The 19,562-nt window shown below is 32.6% G+C and overlaps 1 protein-coding gene across 1 annotated transcript in view; it reads left to right on the top strand.

Moving 5' to 3' along the window:
- Positions 1–13,217, top strand: part of LOC129220681 (probable serine/threonine-protein kinase dyrk2) — a 48,138-nt gene extending 34,921 nt beyond the window's left edge. The window contains exons 2-4 of the mRNA XM_054855111.1: positions 3,031–3,171; positions 7,626–7,711; positions 11,958–13,217. Of these exons, the coding sequence (XP_054711086.1) occupies positions 3,031–3,171; positions 7,626–7,711; positions 11,958–13,217 (1,487 nt within the window). The remainder of the gene's footprint in view (positions 1–3,030; positions 3,172–7,625; positions 7,712–11,957) is intronic.
- The last annotated feature ends 6,345 nt before the right edge of the window (positions 13,218–19,562 follow it).

The following is a 19,562-nucleotide window of genomic DNA, read 5'->3' as shown; positions in this document are numbered from 1 at the left end:
AATTTATTCCTTAAAAACGTAGTTTAAAAAAGTTATGGTGAAAAACAGTAAATGTCATGTAATTTCCACATTCAGTGATTAAATATAAAATTCATTGTTAGGAAAATTCGTTGCCTAACAACAGCAATATTAAAAGTAATCACAATGAAAATTTTGAATCAATGCTCCGGAACAAGAATGACATTTATTGCTTTCTTAGGAGTTGTATCCTCATCTTCTTTACTAATAATAAAGCTGAAAGTCTCTCTGTCCAGAGGATGTCTGTAGGATGTCTGGATGTCCGGATCTCCGTGACGCGAATGCACGCCTACACCGTTCGGCCGATTTTCATGAAATTTGGTACAAAGTTAGTTCGTAGCATGGAGGTGTGCACCTCGAAGCGATTTTTCGAAAATTCAATGTGGTTCTTTTTCTATTCCAATTTTACGAACAAAAATATCATAAGATGGACGAGTTACGAAATTATCATAACGTGGAACCGTAACATGGGCACACGCCAATTAGCGAGAAAATTCACCATACATTATTTGTACATATACAGGCGAACCAAAAGACCTTTTAATTTTCTATTACGGGCAAAGCCGTGCGGGTACCACTAGTTTCATAATAAAAGTAAACTAATAAAATTTAAGATTATAAAAGATATTTAAGACATTGAAGACATTTAAGATTTGAAAATGTTTCAGATTTACTAAATAAAATTCGAAATTATACAAACTGGGATTTTTTTAAAATCATATTCAGTAGCATCAAAATTTGTTACTGATTTTTATAGATTACAATTTGAAATTAATATGTTACATGGATTTGTTTGATATCATGTAATTTACAACGCCAAACAAAGTGTGATCACATTTACCTTTTTCTATACAAAGCTTGTCATGGGCGGCACACTATCTGTTGGGGCTGAGCCCATACGAAGAAATTAATGAGAGGGAAAAGCATGAATGTAGGCCTCAGCAAGAATTTTAGAATACGTTTTTGTTTATTTTCATGTTAATGTCAAGACAAACTTTTACCAGTTATTTTTTGAACAAGAAGTGGACCTTGAATTCCAATAAATTCGATATTTCTAATGCATTTATACGTAATTTTTTGTAATTTTTCTCTGTGACTGTCCCTTTATTAGAGTGTCCCTTAATGAGAGGCAAATACATGGTGGTTCCTATTCAAAGGGACTGGGACCAGAAAAAGTATCCCTTAAATAGAGGTGTCCCTTATTCGGAGGTGTCCCTTAAAGGAGGTAGTACTGTATTTTTTTTTAATTGTTTTTATGTGTTTTGGTACATGGAATACAAATAATTTTGAATGTACGAATTGCAAATATTTTAACTGTACTATATCACGTTTTATGTCTATTATAATCGTTTTTTTTTTTATCAACGACACTTTTTATCTTATTTACCCCACATTTTAAGCACTTTTCGGATTGTCCGTGATTTTCATTGTCAGCGGTATTTATGCCACCCAATTCTGTGGATAATCGGTAGTGTACTGTATTGCTATTTTTTTTTTGCATATTTCTCTACATTGAAAATCATACGTAAGAAAAGTATTAGGTTGAACATGCGCTTCAAATTAATTTAAAAAAAAAATATTTTGCATGTATTCTATTTCCTTATGTTTATTTTTAGTTAATTGAAACGAAAAGATTTTCTCTTTCTTATTCTTTTTTCACGTTAGTAAACTCATCGCTAAATTGTCTACCAGTTTGTTTCAATGATATTCAAAATTCAAGTCTTTCGAACATTTATTTTTACTACTTTTTAATGATTTACTGCTTGACTTTGCTTGTTGTAAATTATCTGTCCGAAGTCCTGTCCGAAGAAGAGGAAATGTTTTTTTCTGTCTTTTTGTGCTAAACTGCACGGTCTCGTGTCAACACCCTCCTTATATTTTCTACTTGAAGATATCCTATTTACGTTACAAAAATCTAGAAATAAATTTGAAAGAAAAGGACGTAAACAGTCACAAAATAGATTTTTTAAATTACACAGGATTGCTCAATGATAATGATCATAGATAAATAAACAAATAGAATACGTTCCGGAATTTCTATAACTGATCTTTTTAGTTTTCAGTGCTGAATTCAAAAATAAATTTCACTTTTTTCTATCATGTAAGACTTTTTTCACGGAAGCTTTGCATGTTATGCAACATTTGCCTAAAGTCATAAAACTTTGACAGAGAGTAAATTTTAAAAATCTGTGAATGGGAACGCATAACATTTTTATTAATTCAAAAAGTAAAGAAATAACTTACAGATGCTTTTCCGGGAATATCACTAGAGGGCTTATTTCTATTTAACAGCCAGCAGTAAATCGCTAACGTACAGACGTTTCACTTTCTTTGATTTAACCACTCTCATTATTATTGGCGTAAAACAAACCTCAGAAATCCATTATTTTGTATACACGTCGCTTGAAAATTGTAAACAAATAATGATTATTGCAGAAACATAGCCAATTGAGGCAGTGAGAAGTAAAGGAATGTAAGTGGACATTTTCAAGTTTTGAGCAAAATGCGTTTAAAATTGCTGACCTGGGTAGGCTTTCATTTAAAAGTTTTGTAAAATCATGCTGTATAGCTGCAAATAACAGGGCTACTAGTACTATCTTTTGCCTCAAAACCGAGGAGAGTTTCACCTTTCATTTGTGCTGGTTACCTCCAAACTTTTAACTTTGGCACTTGCATTCCTTTGCTTCTCACTGCCTCAATTCAAACTTTACTACTCGTTCTTTCATTGAAGCTCCACTACAGGGTTTGTGGGTCTAACGTTCCCAAAACTGTAGTCTAATGAAACACTAGCAATCTTTCCGAATCACCTTGTATTGATCTCATCAATGTGAAAAAGTTCAAAAATCATGTAAAAACTTTTTAAAATGTTTGTTGAATTTTAAATTTTGTTATGTCCTTTCTTTCGTATTGTCTTATGTCTGTACAGTATCTGTTGTATTGTGCGGGTTTGAAGTCGATTTAAATATAACAAAACATTATTATCGTCATTAATATTTTAATTCTAATTTGCAGAGCGCAGCTACGGGCGTCGCAGCCATGTGCCTCCTCCTCTTCCGTCCCAGCAGGAGGATCCAAGGAGCAGGAGGTCACGGACCAAGATGAAATGCCTTATCTCCATAGGACTCATCTTGCCCGCCCTCGCCGCAGTCATCGGTAAGTCGGTGGACATTTTTCATCCTTTTTACTTCCTTTTACAAAAAAGGAAGTATTGTACTCGCGAAATAAATTTTACTCAAAAATCAGCCTTAATTTCCATTTTTTTTCACCCCCAAATGAATGCTCAGTTTTTTTTTTCGACCCGACCACACGTGGATATATGCCTAGGAACGTACAGACACCAGAAATATTCATTTTGATGACCCCCGCGTTAATTACAACGAATTTTCTCGTGACGTCCGTATGTACGTATGTGTGTATGTATCTCGCATAACTCAAAAACGGTATGTCCTAGAAAGTTGAAATTTGGTACGTGGACTCCTAGTGGGGTCTAGTTGTGCACCTTTATTTTTGGTTGCATTCGAATGAAATCATTGTTGCGTTTTTCAAGTGAATAAAAGCTATGATTCATTTTGTCTTTTGCAAACTTAATTTTCTTGTGTTGTTTTGGGGATTGTTGTCCTTATTCTAATGTTAGTTTATTTCGCTTCTTTTTTTTTTTTTTTTTGGAAAGTGTGTTTTACACCTTTTTACTGCATTTATTCAAGTACTACTTTGCAGTTGAAATGGAGATGAAACCATTTGTGCATAATTTTATTGTTACATATTTGATTTGTTTTTCTTTGAAGGGTTCATATTTCAAACTTGTTTGAAAGAAATGTGATTTGTATTCGTCGGACTTCAAGTTAATTCTTTTTTTCCCTTAGCAGTTGCATTTAACCATTTCTGTCTCGTCAACACAGTTTCTCTCACACAGTATGAATATTATGAAATTAAATCTTTTGTGTTCTTAAAGTTATTGTTGTTTGATGCACGAAACAGTTTAAAGCAACGTAATAACTTAACACCTGAAGTTTTGATCAAAATTCAAAATATTAGCGCAGTTTCGAAATGGTAATAATTTACTTTTGCCATTTACTTCAACGCATGTCTTTCTCAAAAGATTTTAACCTATTTTTCTGAAAATATGTGTTACAAAGAAATGGAACGTTTTCAAGAACATATTGTTAACAAGTCAGGATAATCGCACTTCACGCAACAGTTATTCCATTCTCGTTACAGCTACAGGTCATTTGCATCGTTTCCCTTTCGAAAGGGATCTTCCGAAACGGAGACAAAAAGAAAGTTCTTTATTTTCTTTTGCTTTTTGTTGTGCTATTGAGAATTTATCTTAATTAAGTGTAAATTTCGAAAAGCAGGAAAAATATTCTCATATATTTTTTATCCAGAAATCCTCATTTATTTTTTTTTCCAACCAGTTTGTGAATAATTATTACTCTTTTCATTTTAATGATTTCTAAGTGTCGAAAATTTAGAGATAATTTGTTGTTAGCTACATTTTCAACGTATGAGTAAATAAGGGAAAGTTTATAGCTAAGAGATCCTAAATCAGATGAATATCAGGGAAATACGATCAAATTACAGGAACTTAGAAAACAATTACTAAAAACATAAAAATGAGCGCTATACAATGACAAGAGTCATATTCAACAATAAAATTAAAAGTTATTTAAAGCAAAAGGTCTGATTATTTATTTTTAAATATTTGGAAGACAAATATATCTGCAAAGTCTTATAATTTTAAAGCGTTTTATAGTTTAACTGTTTATTATGTCTAAATTCCATCTTTTTATATAAATGTACTTTCAACGCATTGTTTTGCATTCTACTTAGAAATCATTTTTACTGAATATATTCTTAGCTTATTTATGACTTAAAATATTAATTTAGCCCGAAAGTAATCCTTAGGAAATTTTGTACTCTTTTCCTTGAACTATACTTCTTTTAAAACCTTTTATTTCATTGCACCATTTTGCACTTTAATGTGCGACTAAAAGTATAAAAGCTAGGTAATTGCCCTTTTTAAACATTTAATGAAAATTTGAAGCTTCCCACAAATTAGCAAGGCAAGTTTGGTCGCTATATCTATTAAAAAAATAGCCCAGTCGATGTTATTTCGCTCAGCCTAACAACACTGAGTTAACAGAGTGCTCATCAGCGCTTTTGTTGTAGACTGTAAAATATTTAAAGTGATTTTAAGTGCTTTCAAAGAATATTAATTCTTACGTTCATTTTCTCACTATCTTCTTCTGCTTGTTCTTCTCTCAATTTTAAGTTATCGTAACTCTTTTGCTCTTAATTGTCGTTTAACTATATTTTTTATTAACTAAATGTTACCAATGAAAATATACTACACAATGGGGTGGTTTCCTTCAATCACAAGTACTGCTTTTAGTGACTGAAGTTGATAGAATGAGAAAAAGAAAAGTAACATGGACCTAGAAAATACTTTCATTTTCCCAACAGTTATTTTATAATTAATTTTTTTAAATGTCCAATTTTTCAAACAAGGCGTGGTCTTTATTACGTCACAAATGAACTTAGGCGCGTATTCCAATGGCGCACTGAACGCTTACTCTTGCTCTCTACCGTGATTCCACGTTATGATAATGAAGAAGGAAATTTAATATTGCGCTCTACGCTTATGATCAACCAACGTTTCTATACATGTGAGTAAAGAAGCGAATTAAATATTACCCTCTGCGCGGATGGCAATAGCGAATGGCAGTTCATTATTTGTGATGTCATGCGCAGAAGCGTAGAAAATGAAATTGAGTCTGCGCACTGGCTTAAATATTTTTTTAAAAATAGCAAATTTTGTCAAATTATTTAAAAAATTATCAAATCCTATGTCTTTAAGCATGCTCTTTCAGAAAAACACACTTTCAAAATTTAGAAAACGACCCCATTCAGATTGTTAGAAGACAAAGTGAGCAGTTCATACGGGCGTGAAAATCACATTGACGACAGTTATTTTTTAAAAATCTGTAGACAGTCCAGAAAATACTGGTTATGATTTTACTGCACAAGTTTCAATGAAGATTTTTCAAATGCGATTGGTGTATGAAGTTCAGTAAAAAAGCACGTGGATTTTAAGAAACATTCAACATCTCTTGATGCAACAGCTTCAATGCGCTTACTAACTACTTTTACTTCTCCTTGTTCTGAAGTAAGGGAAGTAATGTCTTCAAACTGCCATCCAAAAAACTTATGGCACAATTTAATACATAAGACAAATAGGCAATAATCAAGCTAATGATCGAACCAACTCGCAAGTCAAATTATATTTTGTTGTTTGTAACGTGGTTACACTTTAAGAGATCAAAGACATTAAAATTTATTAGCAACATCTTTAATTTCGAGGTCTTACTTTTGTGAACTGATGCAAGCTGGATTCATAACTTCATACTTTTACTCTTAACCATTGTTCTCTATAATGCGTAAGTTTCGTGTTTTTCTGAAATGTTCATACACTAAGTGGAGGACTAAGTTATGTTTTACTATGTACGAAATGCTTTTACTAGTTGCCTGTTGTAAGTGCCGGATCTTCAATTTTTCCGAGTCGGGGAAAATCTTGAAACTGCTGCCTTTATACATCTCTTGAAAAAGTAATACCGACACAAAAAATTGACGATAGTACGACCAATATTCATCGAGATAATGAAACGCTGCGTTTTGCTACTTTCTTTTTGCATCCGTTGTCAATTACGCTTTTTTTGGGGGGGGGGGGGGATATAGCGAATAAGAAGAATTTTAAAAGTATATGTGCGCTGGGAGTGTGATGTTTCAAATTTTACAAGCTTTTGCTGCGTGTTTTCAGGTATTATAGTGTAGCATTTGATTTTTTTTCAGTAGCAATGAAAAAGATAAATGTTTTGTTTATGTACACGTGGACATTATTTCATTTTTCTGAAAGGGCGATATGTTTCGATTTCATCTTCTGCACGGTCCCTACTTCGCAGACTAGCATTTTGAATTCATATATCTCCAAGAGTCCCCTTTAATCCCCTCCTCTTAGTCTCAGATTTATTGTTTTCGAAAAAAAAAAATTTTTAATTTAGATTATTTAACTGAATACAATTAGGAGGACCGCATAAAACGTTAAGGCTTCGTATTTTTTCACTACTTTTCTTTTTAGCTTCAAACTTTTAATATCTTAACTTTCCATCTTATTTTGACCAATTTTGAAATTGGAAAAATGTATCTCGAATTTTGAATTACGAAAATAGAGGTCTTTTAGGCTAAACGGAAACATGCTGTATACGTATTATCAATGTATATGAAGTTAAATGCAAAAGCATAATAAATTGCTTATAATTTCAGACATTATTGAAATGGTTCATGCAAATATATTTGAGTTCAACGGCATTTTTTTTAACAGCGTTATTGCTTTCAATTAGTATTCAGTTCATTTCCTTCACAGCCTCTGTTTTACTACAAGTTAGTTCAGTATTCCACCCTCTAGTATTTTATCTTGAATGGAACCACTAGAATTAAGCACACCTATTTTTTTTAAAAAAAGCTTGAAATATCACTTCTTTTCATGTAAAAAGTTTACAAAACACAGTAATAGTACTAATAACTCCTTTTCTTCTCTTTCCACATCCAAGGCGTAGCTGCATGGGCTGTAAGCGCGGATGTCGTCATGAACTCGGCCAACAACAGAGCCAACAAGGTAGACAACGGTCTCCTGCAGGTAAGTCAACATTCCCTCCCCCACAACCTCTGCAGTTCTCCTGCAATTGCCATTCCAGTTCCTCTAAATTTCATTAAGGCCAAGAGAATATTCTTTGGGTCAGAACAGTCATAGTTTATGCAGAAAATTATATGTGGCATCACCGTGTATGTGAGGAGGATATGCATTTGAAAACAAATGGAATTAAGAACTTTTTTAATGATATATTTCATATCTGCAGTTTAATAAAGTTTTTATTTATTTATTTATTTATTTATTGTACGTACAGGATCATTACAAAATAATCTTCAACGCTTGCATTTAAAATAAGTTACAAATTTGAAAAGAAATTTTTCCGGAACTAAACTATTCCCTTCCTCTATTCAACCACTTTAATTTTTGCTAAATGCTTTCACCTTATTGTTCTAGATCAAGCAGCTTTCAACTTCCTATTGTTTTATATAACTTTTTTCATTAAAATAAAAATTACTTTAAAAGAAATCAGATGAATATCAAGCTTTTTCTCGCAATTTCTCTAGGCATAAATTTTCAGCACATTAATAACAAAGTATAAACAAAATAATGTTAGTTAAATATTATTGAATTAATTTTTTTTGTGATAAGCGATGAAGGAAAAAAACTGCAACATAACTGCAACGTTTAAGTGGGGCCAACATATACTGTTGGCCCCACTTAAACGAACACCGCCTACTCCATCATATATTACTCGATTTAGAGAGGAATTTGATTATGCTGGGAAATGTCTCACCTTACCAAACTGATAATACTTGTCTAAAAACATAATAAATCTGAAGCCATTTAAAGGAAGCAACGAAATGTAATTATCAAGCATTTATGGGGGAGACTGGGGATACTTGATCCCTAGCAATACATGTCCCATAACCAAAAATGTGCCAAAATCATTAAGTAGAGATTTGAAACCTGACAATTATATTAAAGTTATACTTGTACATAAAAACTGGCAGCATTTTTTTTTTTTTTTCAGCCATTTTCTTTTAGCTCAAGAAATGATCGTTTGAATGTGTCAAGGGAAACTTTTTTTTAGGAAAGCATTTGAAGTTTACATTATTCAATATTTACAGCTTAAAAGAAATACTGATGTAATGTTAAAGTATAAACAGCCTTTTATAATTGAGACATATTTTTAGTAAATTGCCACTGATTGTTAATGATACAAGTTTGTTTGTGAAAATCGCATATTAGGGATACCGCCGCTACTCCATAAAAAATCCCATCTACTGATTCTTACTGCATCTGAAAAAATGTTTAAGATGGGCTACATGCTTTTATAATATAAATATACATAAAATGCTAATTAACAATCCTTCCAATCGATTACGGTTGTTATCATACAACTGACATTTCCCGTTTTCAGATTAACTAATTTCAATAAGAAGCGAACTTCCTACGTTTGCCTTTTCATCACAGCAGGTGAAGTAGACTTGTTAAGATGAAAACGCCTGTGGTTTTTCTTTTGAAGAAAAAAAGCAGAGCAGCTGAGTAAAAATTAGGAGTCTTTAAGATTGATTGACCAAGTGTAAGGCGGATGCTTTTCCGACGTGATTGCCTCTTTCGTTTTAATCGCTTTTAGGTTAACGAATGCAAATATTATTCATTTCACGGTGCCCACTTGAAATTGGTACCACACGGTATTTGGGGCAAACAAAGTTCTGGAAACGGAATCCACTTAATTTGGTCAGATATTCCTTATGGCGCATTACATCTTTAAGCAGCTCTTTCAGAGTATTCTGATTTAGAATATGTTTGTAAATGACATGCTTTGAGTCACTTGTAAGATGTTTCGTATGACTTTCGGATGAAGTGAAGCTAATATTCTAACCTTTTGGGGGGGGGGGGGGGTGAAAACAAGTATTGAACATTTTAGAACAAACATAAAGGGGGAGGGGGAAATACACCTAAGAACTCGCCAGAAATTTTCCATTATCAAAATCAAGTTCAATAAACAATAAATTGTCCTGCTAGTACGCTGCATATCACTGTTTCAACTGGAATTAACTAGCAGAGTAAAAATTTGTTTTACTAAATCAAATAATTTATTGGAATAATATCAATCACTTATGAAAACGGTGAATGATTTGGCGAAATTCTAAGCGGACTGTGTTTAATAAGAAATGAAGTCCCATTTGCATTTAAAAATTCTTTATACAAGGACATACTTGATGCATCATGATTACAATGATCATTAAAAGCTACCCAATATAGCAAATATAGCTGTTCAAAATCAGGGAACAATACCCTATTCTAAAGTAGCAATGCTGCATTTCGGGAGTTCTACAAACACGAACCATTCTGCTAAAAAGTCGGCGAAGAACGAACTAAACAGAACGATCGCCGGGTTCTTATTCTGAGTTGAGATGTTCTGCGGAGTCTCGCAAACGATTTTTATTGTTCACTTAAAATAAAAACTCGGATATGACATAACAATAAAAAACATAAAACTTTTCATAACTTAACATCACTCAAAAGAAATGATGTCAAGCAAAGCTAAGAAAAACACCCTCGATCTAATAGCAGCTTAGATAAAGCACAAATTAGAAATTGATCGCAAACACGTCTTTGGGGCTTCAAGGAACTCTTTTTTTTTAATGCGAAGAATTGTGAGATTTTGGATGTAAAGTCATCCGATAAAAATATGTTTTTCTTTAATTTGGTAATCCTAGCTCGGATGAATTTAGAGAAAAAAGCTCACAATTCCTTTCAATGAAAAAGGGGTTATTTTCAACCCCAAAACACATTTCTGCAATCAATTGTTAAATTTGTGCTTTATCTCTACGTTGTTTACTACTGTTACTTTGTTGCACACATGCATTTATTCATTTAGAACTTTCAATTTTGCTCCCATTAATCAACATCTTTTATAAGGCCCCAATTGAATACTTTCAGTCTATCAAAGGTAGTTTATTGCACAAGATTACCAAAAAAATTATTTATGATGCAAAGGTTAAATTAAAAAAAAAAATGATCATCAAACTTACGTTCAAAAGGCTCAATGCAAATTTTTAGAAACTTACAAAGGAAAAAAATATTTTGACTTTTACCGATTGTAAATAGCCTCTTTAGTTTTGATGCGTTATTCAACATCGGGATATCAACTTAAATTTTAACCTCAAAAATATTTTTTGAGACATAAGGTAGACCGACCAGTGAATGAACACTTAAGCACAATTTCATTTTTTTTTAATCCTCGTAATTTTTAGTAAAATACTATTCAGAAAGTGACAGTTGAAACATTTTAATTAATCTATGCAAATATCTAAAAAAAAAAAAACGAATTGCGGAAACTTAAACGATACCGCTTCCAATTTTTTAGGAGTTAAAAAAATGGCATAATGACCCAGTGAATGAACAGCTCGAACCAGTAAATGAACGCAAATTGGTCTAGCAAATGAACATGATAAATTTTGAATTAAAAAGAAACTAATTTTTTTTGAGATCAATCTATCCATCTATCGATGTCTCAATCTGTCTATCTACCTATCTATCAACTTCTCTCTCTCTCTCTCTCTCTCTCTCTCTCTATATATATATATATATATATATATATATATATATATATATATATATATATATATACATATATAGATAGATATATAGATAAATAGAGAGATGTATAGGTAGACACGTAAAAAGGTAGGTAAATAAAAAAAAGAGATAAATTGATAAGAGATAGCTAGATAAATAGAGAAATAAATAGGTAGGTAAAGAGAAAGGTAGTTGGGGAAACATATAGATAGATAAATATGCAGATAAATAGGTAGACAGCTACTGTAAGAATAAGATAAATTATTATCAAAAGTCGAAATAAAACCTACATTGTTAAACAAGTACAAATTTTAAAAAAATTGCGCAAACATATGTTTCAGAGTTTCAAGGAAACTTAAAACAAAAAGATGTGCGCTTACGGTTCTACAAGCTCAAACCTTTTTGCATTGAAAAAAAAGGACTCCTTGTAATTGTAACGCCGAAACACTTGTCAGATTTTATTTATTTATCTATTTATTTTTTGTAAATGTGCTCCGTTACCGGATTAACGTTTAAGATTTACTGCATTTCTCTAAAAAACGACATTTATGAAGATATCCAAAATCGAGAATATTTTTGTGTGAATCTCAAATATTTCAAATCTGAAATATTTTTCATGTTTATAAACTGTGGAAATTTGTTCTGAAGGAAAACTAAAATTTCTTTAACGTAACCTAAAATTTTAATTTTTTCTCCTTTTTAGAGCTTTTCAATGGGCAATGACAACCGACCAAATATCTTCAGAAATAATGAAGAAAACCAAAGGCTTCAGTCCCAAACGGATGCAGTTGCTCCCACAACAAAGCGGACTACCACTACAACAAGTACGAGCACTACTAGTACAACGCCCGCTACCACCACAACAACAACAACAACTACTACTACTACCACTGCGGCTCCACAAACACTTTCTCCGAAAGATGCATCAGATGTAAATGCCATATTGTCGAAATTGATATCTGCTTCTGGAGCAGTGTCCGGTAGCAACGGGCCCCGGTTTGTCGTAGTTGCCCCTTTGCCAGATCATCCAGAATCTACTATATCTCGAGTAGATAGTCATGTGGCTGAAAGTCCCAGTAACAAAGAAAAAGACAATACCTGGCAACCAACTAGGGAAGAACAATCCGAAGATTTAGCTGCTTCTGGATCTTCTCAAAGCTATTCCATCTCCAAATCAAATCCACAAACGAAGAGTCAACACTCGCTTCACAAGAATGGTAATTCGACAAATCGGGGCAGTGCTCCCAAAAGTGAAGCTACGCGGAGAATTGGCGAAAAGCCTTTACTGATACAAATGGCGAACAATAACCGCAGAACGAGCAGTGGATTTAACTCTCAACCGCTAGAACTTACTGGGTTCGAGCCTTTCGATTCCATGATGCAATCAGAATCGGTGATGTCATCCAACTCGCATGTACCAAACCCCCCACAGAACCACCCCCATAATTTCCCCAGTTCCTTCAAACGAGGACCTCCTCAAGGATTCTACAGCTCAAGAAATCCCCATAAACCACTACAGCATTTTGAATTGAAAGATCAACATTTGTTCAATGGCCCTCATATGCACGAGCATGGTGTTCACAATTTCAACATGAACAGGCCACCAATGATGGCTGCTTCTCATCAACATGCAGTAGGCTTGAAGCCATTCCAGCATCAGTTACACCACATAGAAAATGGTCCTCAGCCAGAAGAGTCCAGATGGGGTGCTGGAGGGTTTGTGCCACCACCTAGTGCTTACGCTCACAAACCACCAGAAGGCATATCGCTAAGCATCAGTTCTCCGGCGAATAGTGGGACCCATGTGTCTTCGGAGCCCGTCAGTGTGATCAAAAGTTTCTTTCTGCCATTTTTGCCAAAACCGAGATTGAACATGAACGCTAGAGTTGTGTTTGGTGTAGTTTTAGACAAAGGTATGGGGATCGGAGGGAAGAAAGATGCTGGACACCGTCCATACCGATGAAGTGCTCATTTTGTTTTTAGATAAAGACAGCATTTAAAAGCAATTTCAACTACTTTTTGTGAAAGAGACGTGTCCTTTATTTTGTGTCTTTTCTTGAAATTATTCTAAGTACCGTGTTTCAATGAAAAATTTTAATGCAGAGGAAAAAAAAAATGACATTGGACAGGAAAGCAAAGTCATATAAGAGAAGACCTATAAGCTTAAAATCTTGGTTCATTAGTCCTTGTGCAAGCAAAGCAGGAGGTTTCTACTTATGCTTAGAGTGACAAAATGGATTTAGAAGGTATAGTAAGGTTTTAAATACCCTTCTCCCTCTCAATAAAACAAAAAACATTTTTATGAGATTTCTTTTTAAAGCAAGGAAGGCTTGCTTTAAAAGCATGCCTTCCTGCTTTAATTCATGAAAAAAAATTTCATTGGAAAATTATATTTCTATTAAACATTTGCTGACATTTATCATAAGAACATTTTAATTAACATCTCCATGATCAAAAAGGGTCTTCATATTATTTACAGTTTTACAAGAAATCATCTGGAAAAACTTTGAAGCAAATTTCCTTAAACCTTTCCTTAAGTTTCTTTGGAATATTCTCTTATGTTTGAAATATGATTTCTCTTTTCTGGTATTCGTTTATGAAATTACAAATGTTCTTAAGACAGTTATTCATTTCATTGATAATGTGGACGTAATTTATTCAAATGTTAAAACTATTGTCGTGTTTTTGTGGCTGTGTTAATTTAATGCTATGTAATAAAATATTTTATTTTGTGATACAATTTATTTTGTATTTTCATTTCGAGCGTCATAAATCAATTTCAAGCAATCATTTTCGTATAAAAGCATCCCTGAAAAATTTTAAGAACTGAATAGTAATACTGTTTGACTCTAGTTCAAGTACGCGGATGACTTAACTTGGATTAAAAGTTCATTTCACAACTTTTACTTTTCAGTATTAACAACAAGATATTAACAGTAATAATATAAATACTACTGTGTGTAGCTGAAAAGTTTGCTTTAAACATTTTCTCAGCAAAATGCTTTAAAAGTTTTCCTATATTGCTTAACTAAACCGCACATGAAAAGATCGCGAAATCTTACTTTCAAAATAAAAATTACTGTATAATTACGTTAAAAGTTAGGCGGTGGGGGAGCTTTAAATAATTCAGTTACATTTTACCTTGAAGTATTTTTAATATTTAACTAAATAAACAAGACTTTAACTATTACAAGTCATCAAAGTTGCGTATTGATAGGTTCACGAATGCATTAAAATAAGAAGCTCATAGCTGGCGTAGTGTATAAATATTTTAAAAGATTGATAGCGTAACAGAAAGTGTTTTTAAAAATTAAAAGAGTGGCAAGATTTTTTTTGTCTCTAATTTCACAACATTACATGCGAACTTTCTAGCAGACTTTTTAATGCTTCAATTTCTCAACACAAAAGTTTATAAAAGTTTGCATGAAAAGATCAACAACCGAAACTTCGGACCATTATTTAGTTAACATTTTTCTCATAGGTACCTTTTTTTAAGTATTGGTAAGGTGTATTCAGTATTTCTATGAAAATTAATTAATAAATTAGTCGGTGAAAATTAATGAAACAAATACTAATAATACTCCACGTAATAAGTACATAAATATTTTAAAAGCGACAGATGAAACAAAAATACGTTTCAATATTTTTGAAAAAATAGTGAATCACGATCACTTTTTGCAGTATTTTGCCTTTGAAATAGTTGTCACATAGATGAAGGAATGCCTATCGTTTCTTTTACTGATAATTTTTTTTTTCAACATGTAAAACACAGTTTCCAGAAAAAATATTTTTCGTTATTATACTCATTGGACAATCTTTACACGATTCAAATAAACATCTAATGCGTATAAGGGTGAATGTCAGAAAAAGTGCCAATTTGATTATGGAAATTTTGGATTTTTAAAGATGCTCATAAATTAAAATTAATAGGGTAGTTTTAACTACACATTAGTAACGGATTTTTTACAAATCTAGACGCAAGGTGAAAGAGCGCATTTGACTGTTAGAGATCTGATATGAATGTAACAGATCTGACAAATATTACAAATTTTTATACTCAATGGGCATGATACATTACCTGTATAATTTATGTGAGTAATATACTATAAATATGTAGTAAATGTATGTAATATTTACATAAATTATAGTCAGGGGCGTGCGTAGGGGGGGGGGAGAAGGGACACCTGTTGGCTCGGGCCCGAGCCTGAAGCAAGACAAACAATATAGAGGGGGGCGCGGAAAAGTGTTTTGTGACGGACCTCAAAATTTCTGTGCACTCCACTGATTGTAGTTTATTTTAATAGCCATTGAATTATACTTTCATAACATCCCTCGTCAAAAATTTCAATTTAAAAATATTTTTAGTAACTGAAATTATTAATAATAGATTGGGTGTTAAATATCACATAAGTTAATAGTTTTAAAAAAAAAAATCTTAAAACAAGCTTTAAAAACAAAATTAATTCAAGACAGTCTGGGTTTGGAAAGGGGAAAGGGGGGGGGGATGGATTTGCACAAGTTAACATATTTACTTTTTTTAAATAAAATTTTAGCTTTTGTGGCAGTAATTACGAACGAAAATCTAAATATTTATGTAAAAGAAAAGAGGATGAAAAACAAAAAGAGAGATAATTTTGTTAGGGCCCTCATGGGGAGAAAATAATGTTTCAGAAGCATATTTTAAGAAATTAAACAACTTTTCAATCATGAGATTGTCAACAAACTCATTACACGAAGAACGAATTGTGAAAAATATCGGTAACACCCGCATAAGTTCAGGAACGAATGGTTTCTACTTACAGAGGGTCCTAAAAGTGTTCGTACACCTTGAAATTTTTGAGTAAAACCAAAATAACGCAAAACCGAATTCGAATATGAAGTTCAATATTTTTTCACATCATTCTTATGCCTTTCTAAATAAAACCCTGTATTGTTGTCAAAATATTGACGGATCTTCTTTTTGGAATGGGTCAAAAAACGAAGAGACATCTAAATAATACGCCACAAAAGTCATCGTACACTCAAATATTTTCAAATAAATTCATGACTAAAATTATAATATGTCGGTTTTTTTTTTATTATTTTTGCATTGAGTTGACCCTTAAAAGTCATTCGGCTTTAAATTTTTGTTTATTTGTTCCTTAATATTGTGCTTATTACTCTAAAATGGTTGATATTCCCCCCCCCCCCCCCCCCCCCCCCGAAAAAAAACAGCATTCGAAATTTGAATTTTTTCCTCACAGTAGCGGTAAATTGGTTTGAAATGTCTCTAAGTTACTTCATTTATTCCATTCTATAGTAAAGTGCGTGATAAAATGCTTTAAAGAAAAGAATCTGACCGAAAACAAGGCAAGAAAAGGTCAACCGGCAAAGTTGACAAAACGTGGTCGGAGTTTTGCAGTCAAAAAAATTATGAAAAATACACATTTGAGTTCTGTAAAAGTTTCCTGCAGAGTTCAATGAAAATTTTTGCATTTAATTTTCACCTAAAATTGTTCGCAAAGTTCTTTGGTTAGCTGGATTAAATGGGACCTCTTCCCGCAGAAATTTTCTTGGTCGTGTGAAAAACAGAAAACTTACACTTTTCGTCACAAAATCAATGATGAAAAAGCTCAAAACGTTTTGAAATTACGTCCTACTTACAGATAAAAATAGATTTAACATTTTTGGTTAAATTGTTGTATACTTGTAAATAGAAGAAAAAATTAGGAACTTAATCTAAAGAACTAAGTTGGACCAGTTACTCAGGAAGGTGGTCTTGTGTGAGGGTGCATATCAGCATCAGGACTTGGTAGTTTGGAATTTTTTGATGAAATAATCAATCATGCTGTTCATTTAAATATTTTAAAAACCAATTTTAGACTCTTAGCGAAAAATTTGATTATCGGAAACAACTTTGTTTTTTTTTATCAAGATAAAGATAAGAAGCACACGGTTTTCAACATTTTTGCGTTATCCAACAACACGTTATACAACATTTTGCGTTGCAAATTATCCTAAAAAGTTTAGAAAATACCCCTTCAATATCCAGATTTAAACTTAATGTAACATATCTAAAGATATCTAGAGGCTAGATTACGAAAATATGGCTTTGAAACGAAAATAGAGCTAGAAACAGTAAGACTCGAAGTGTGTTAAACCTCAGAAATTACGCAAAAAAAAAAAAAAAAAAAAAAAAAAAAAAAGAAAGAAAAAAGAATGAAATCTATCCCCAGACGTTTAAAAGGTGTTGTTGATACTGCATGATATTCTACTAAATAATACCTTAATGAAAAGTTAGCTTATTCAATAATATATAGACATTTTTAAAAGTGTACGAAGTCTTTTATAAGATAAAATTCCCGCCACTTTTTGGTTTTTGATTTAAAAAAAAAAATAAGTTTCAATTTAAAAAAAAAAATTCATGTAGTTTTGTAGAAAATTGATCATAGATCTTATAATTAAATACTTATTCTGAAATATTAATTCTAACCAATGGGATTGGATCCTATTTTATTGAAAGTCGTAAGTGTTCGAACACTTTTGGGAGCCACTGTATATGCTACCGACACGATTTTTACCGACATGAAGAATTTTCCGCAAATTTGATCGCTAAACATCGCTAATTAAAGAATCAAAAATTGAAACGTATTATTCTTTTTATGGCAGTTAAATTATTTTCAATTGTGCAAAAATAGTTTGAGAAATTAATTTTCTTAGCGTTTTAATTTGCGCTGCGCTACCGACATGATCCTTCCTTTGGTACAGACAGAACAGTAAAGATTGGAAAATTCTTACCTGTATTTCTATGCAACTGAAGTGAAAACTTTCGATTGGAACTTATACATCACATAAAAGACTTCATCCCACGCAGAACATTGGAGTCAAATGAATGTTTTTACTTGAAATAGCCCTACCGGAAGTTTGCGTTCCAGACATATGAAAACTTGGGACGAGCATGAATTGCTTTTTTTCATCGATGTAAATTCATTTTCTCTAAAACACAAAGTCAATTCTCTTAAGTAAACATAACGTGTTTTATGTTTAGGTAAACATAAAACAAATTACTTCATTTTGTATTTGCTTCTGCTGCGATGTTTTGTAATACGCAGGTCTTTTTTTTTTTTTAATTTGCGATTCGAACGTGAGACAATTGCCGATATGAGTTAGAAGCAATAAAAAGCGTTCCAATATCATAGATTAAAGAAAAATCTCAAAATTTTGTCATGGATTGCATGTACGACGAAGTTTACTATGATATATATATTTTTTGTTATTAATTGGAACTGCTTGGGAAATTCATCTGGGACTTAAATTAGCACTTTTCCTGATAATCACCCATAAAGCGTTTTCAGAGTTACATCCAAGCACTTTGAAATATGATGCCTGCAGGAAGCTTGAAGACTCAATAAGTCTTTATATACTCATTGGCCTATCCTATTCGAATTTCGCAAAAGGGTTCAGTAAAAGATTTCTTCGGTCTCTTAATTTACATTCTAAGCAAGCATTATAAACAATTTACGACAAGCAAATAATCGTTACTACACTACAACTCATTGTTAAAACATTTCATCCTAACATTATAATGCTTATATTATTCAATTAACATAGTAGATTACGATAATTACTTACTTGGTAAACAAATATCCTTAGTGTACACAAACTCCGTTAGTTTTTTCATTTACAACACATATTTCAATTTCGTGTACTTGGTCACACACATTTTAGAATTGAAGATGTTCCTATTCCTATTCAGAGTCACAACTGTATTTATGTCAAGGACTGCATACTAAGTGCCTTGCCTCCATTATTTTATATACCGATAAATGGCAGCACCATCACCGGATCGAACAGTTAATGAGAATTTAGAACTAGTCCAGGAGCTAATAGCTACCTGGTGCTAGTACCCCCAGAGATATCGTTTCACTTGGAGGACATTGAGACCATGAGCATATTTAACGTCGCCCAGTCCCCTTTAATGACAACGGTGGGTCTTCGACCATCGAGGTTCGAACTCAGGACCCTCCGGCCCCGAATCCGACACTCTACCGATCGGGCTACCACGGCCCAATTGAAGATGTACGCCATTAAAATGTACACGATAGCTGTTGCCAGTTGCAGTAGGGGAGATTGGTGAAACTTGATCCCTAGGGATACATGATCCCATAGCCAAAATTGTACCAAAATCATTAAATAAAGATTTGAAACCTGAGAATGACGTTAAAGTTATACTTGCACATAAAATCTGGCAATACTTTGTTATTGTTTTTTTTCTTTCAGTCATTTTGTTTTAGCCGAAGAAATGATTCTCTGAATGTGTCAAGGGAAA

Source organism: Uloborus diversus, chromosome 4 (genome assembly GCF_026930045.1).
Source record: "Uloborus diversus isolate 005 chromosome 4, Udiv.v.3.1, whole genome shotgun sequence".
Classification (NCBI taxonomy): domain Eukaryota; kingdom Metazoa; phylum Arthropoda; class Arachnida; order Araneae; family Uloboridae; genus Uloborus; species Uloborus diversus.
This window is presented reverse-complemented; position numbering and strand designations above follow the sequence as displayed.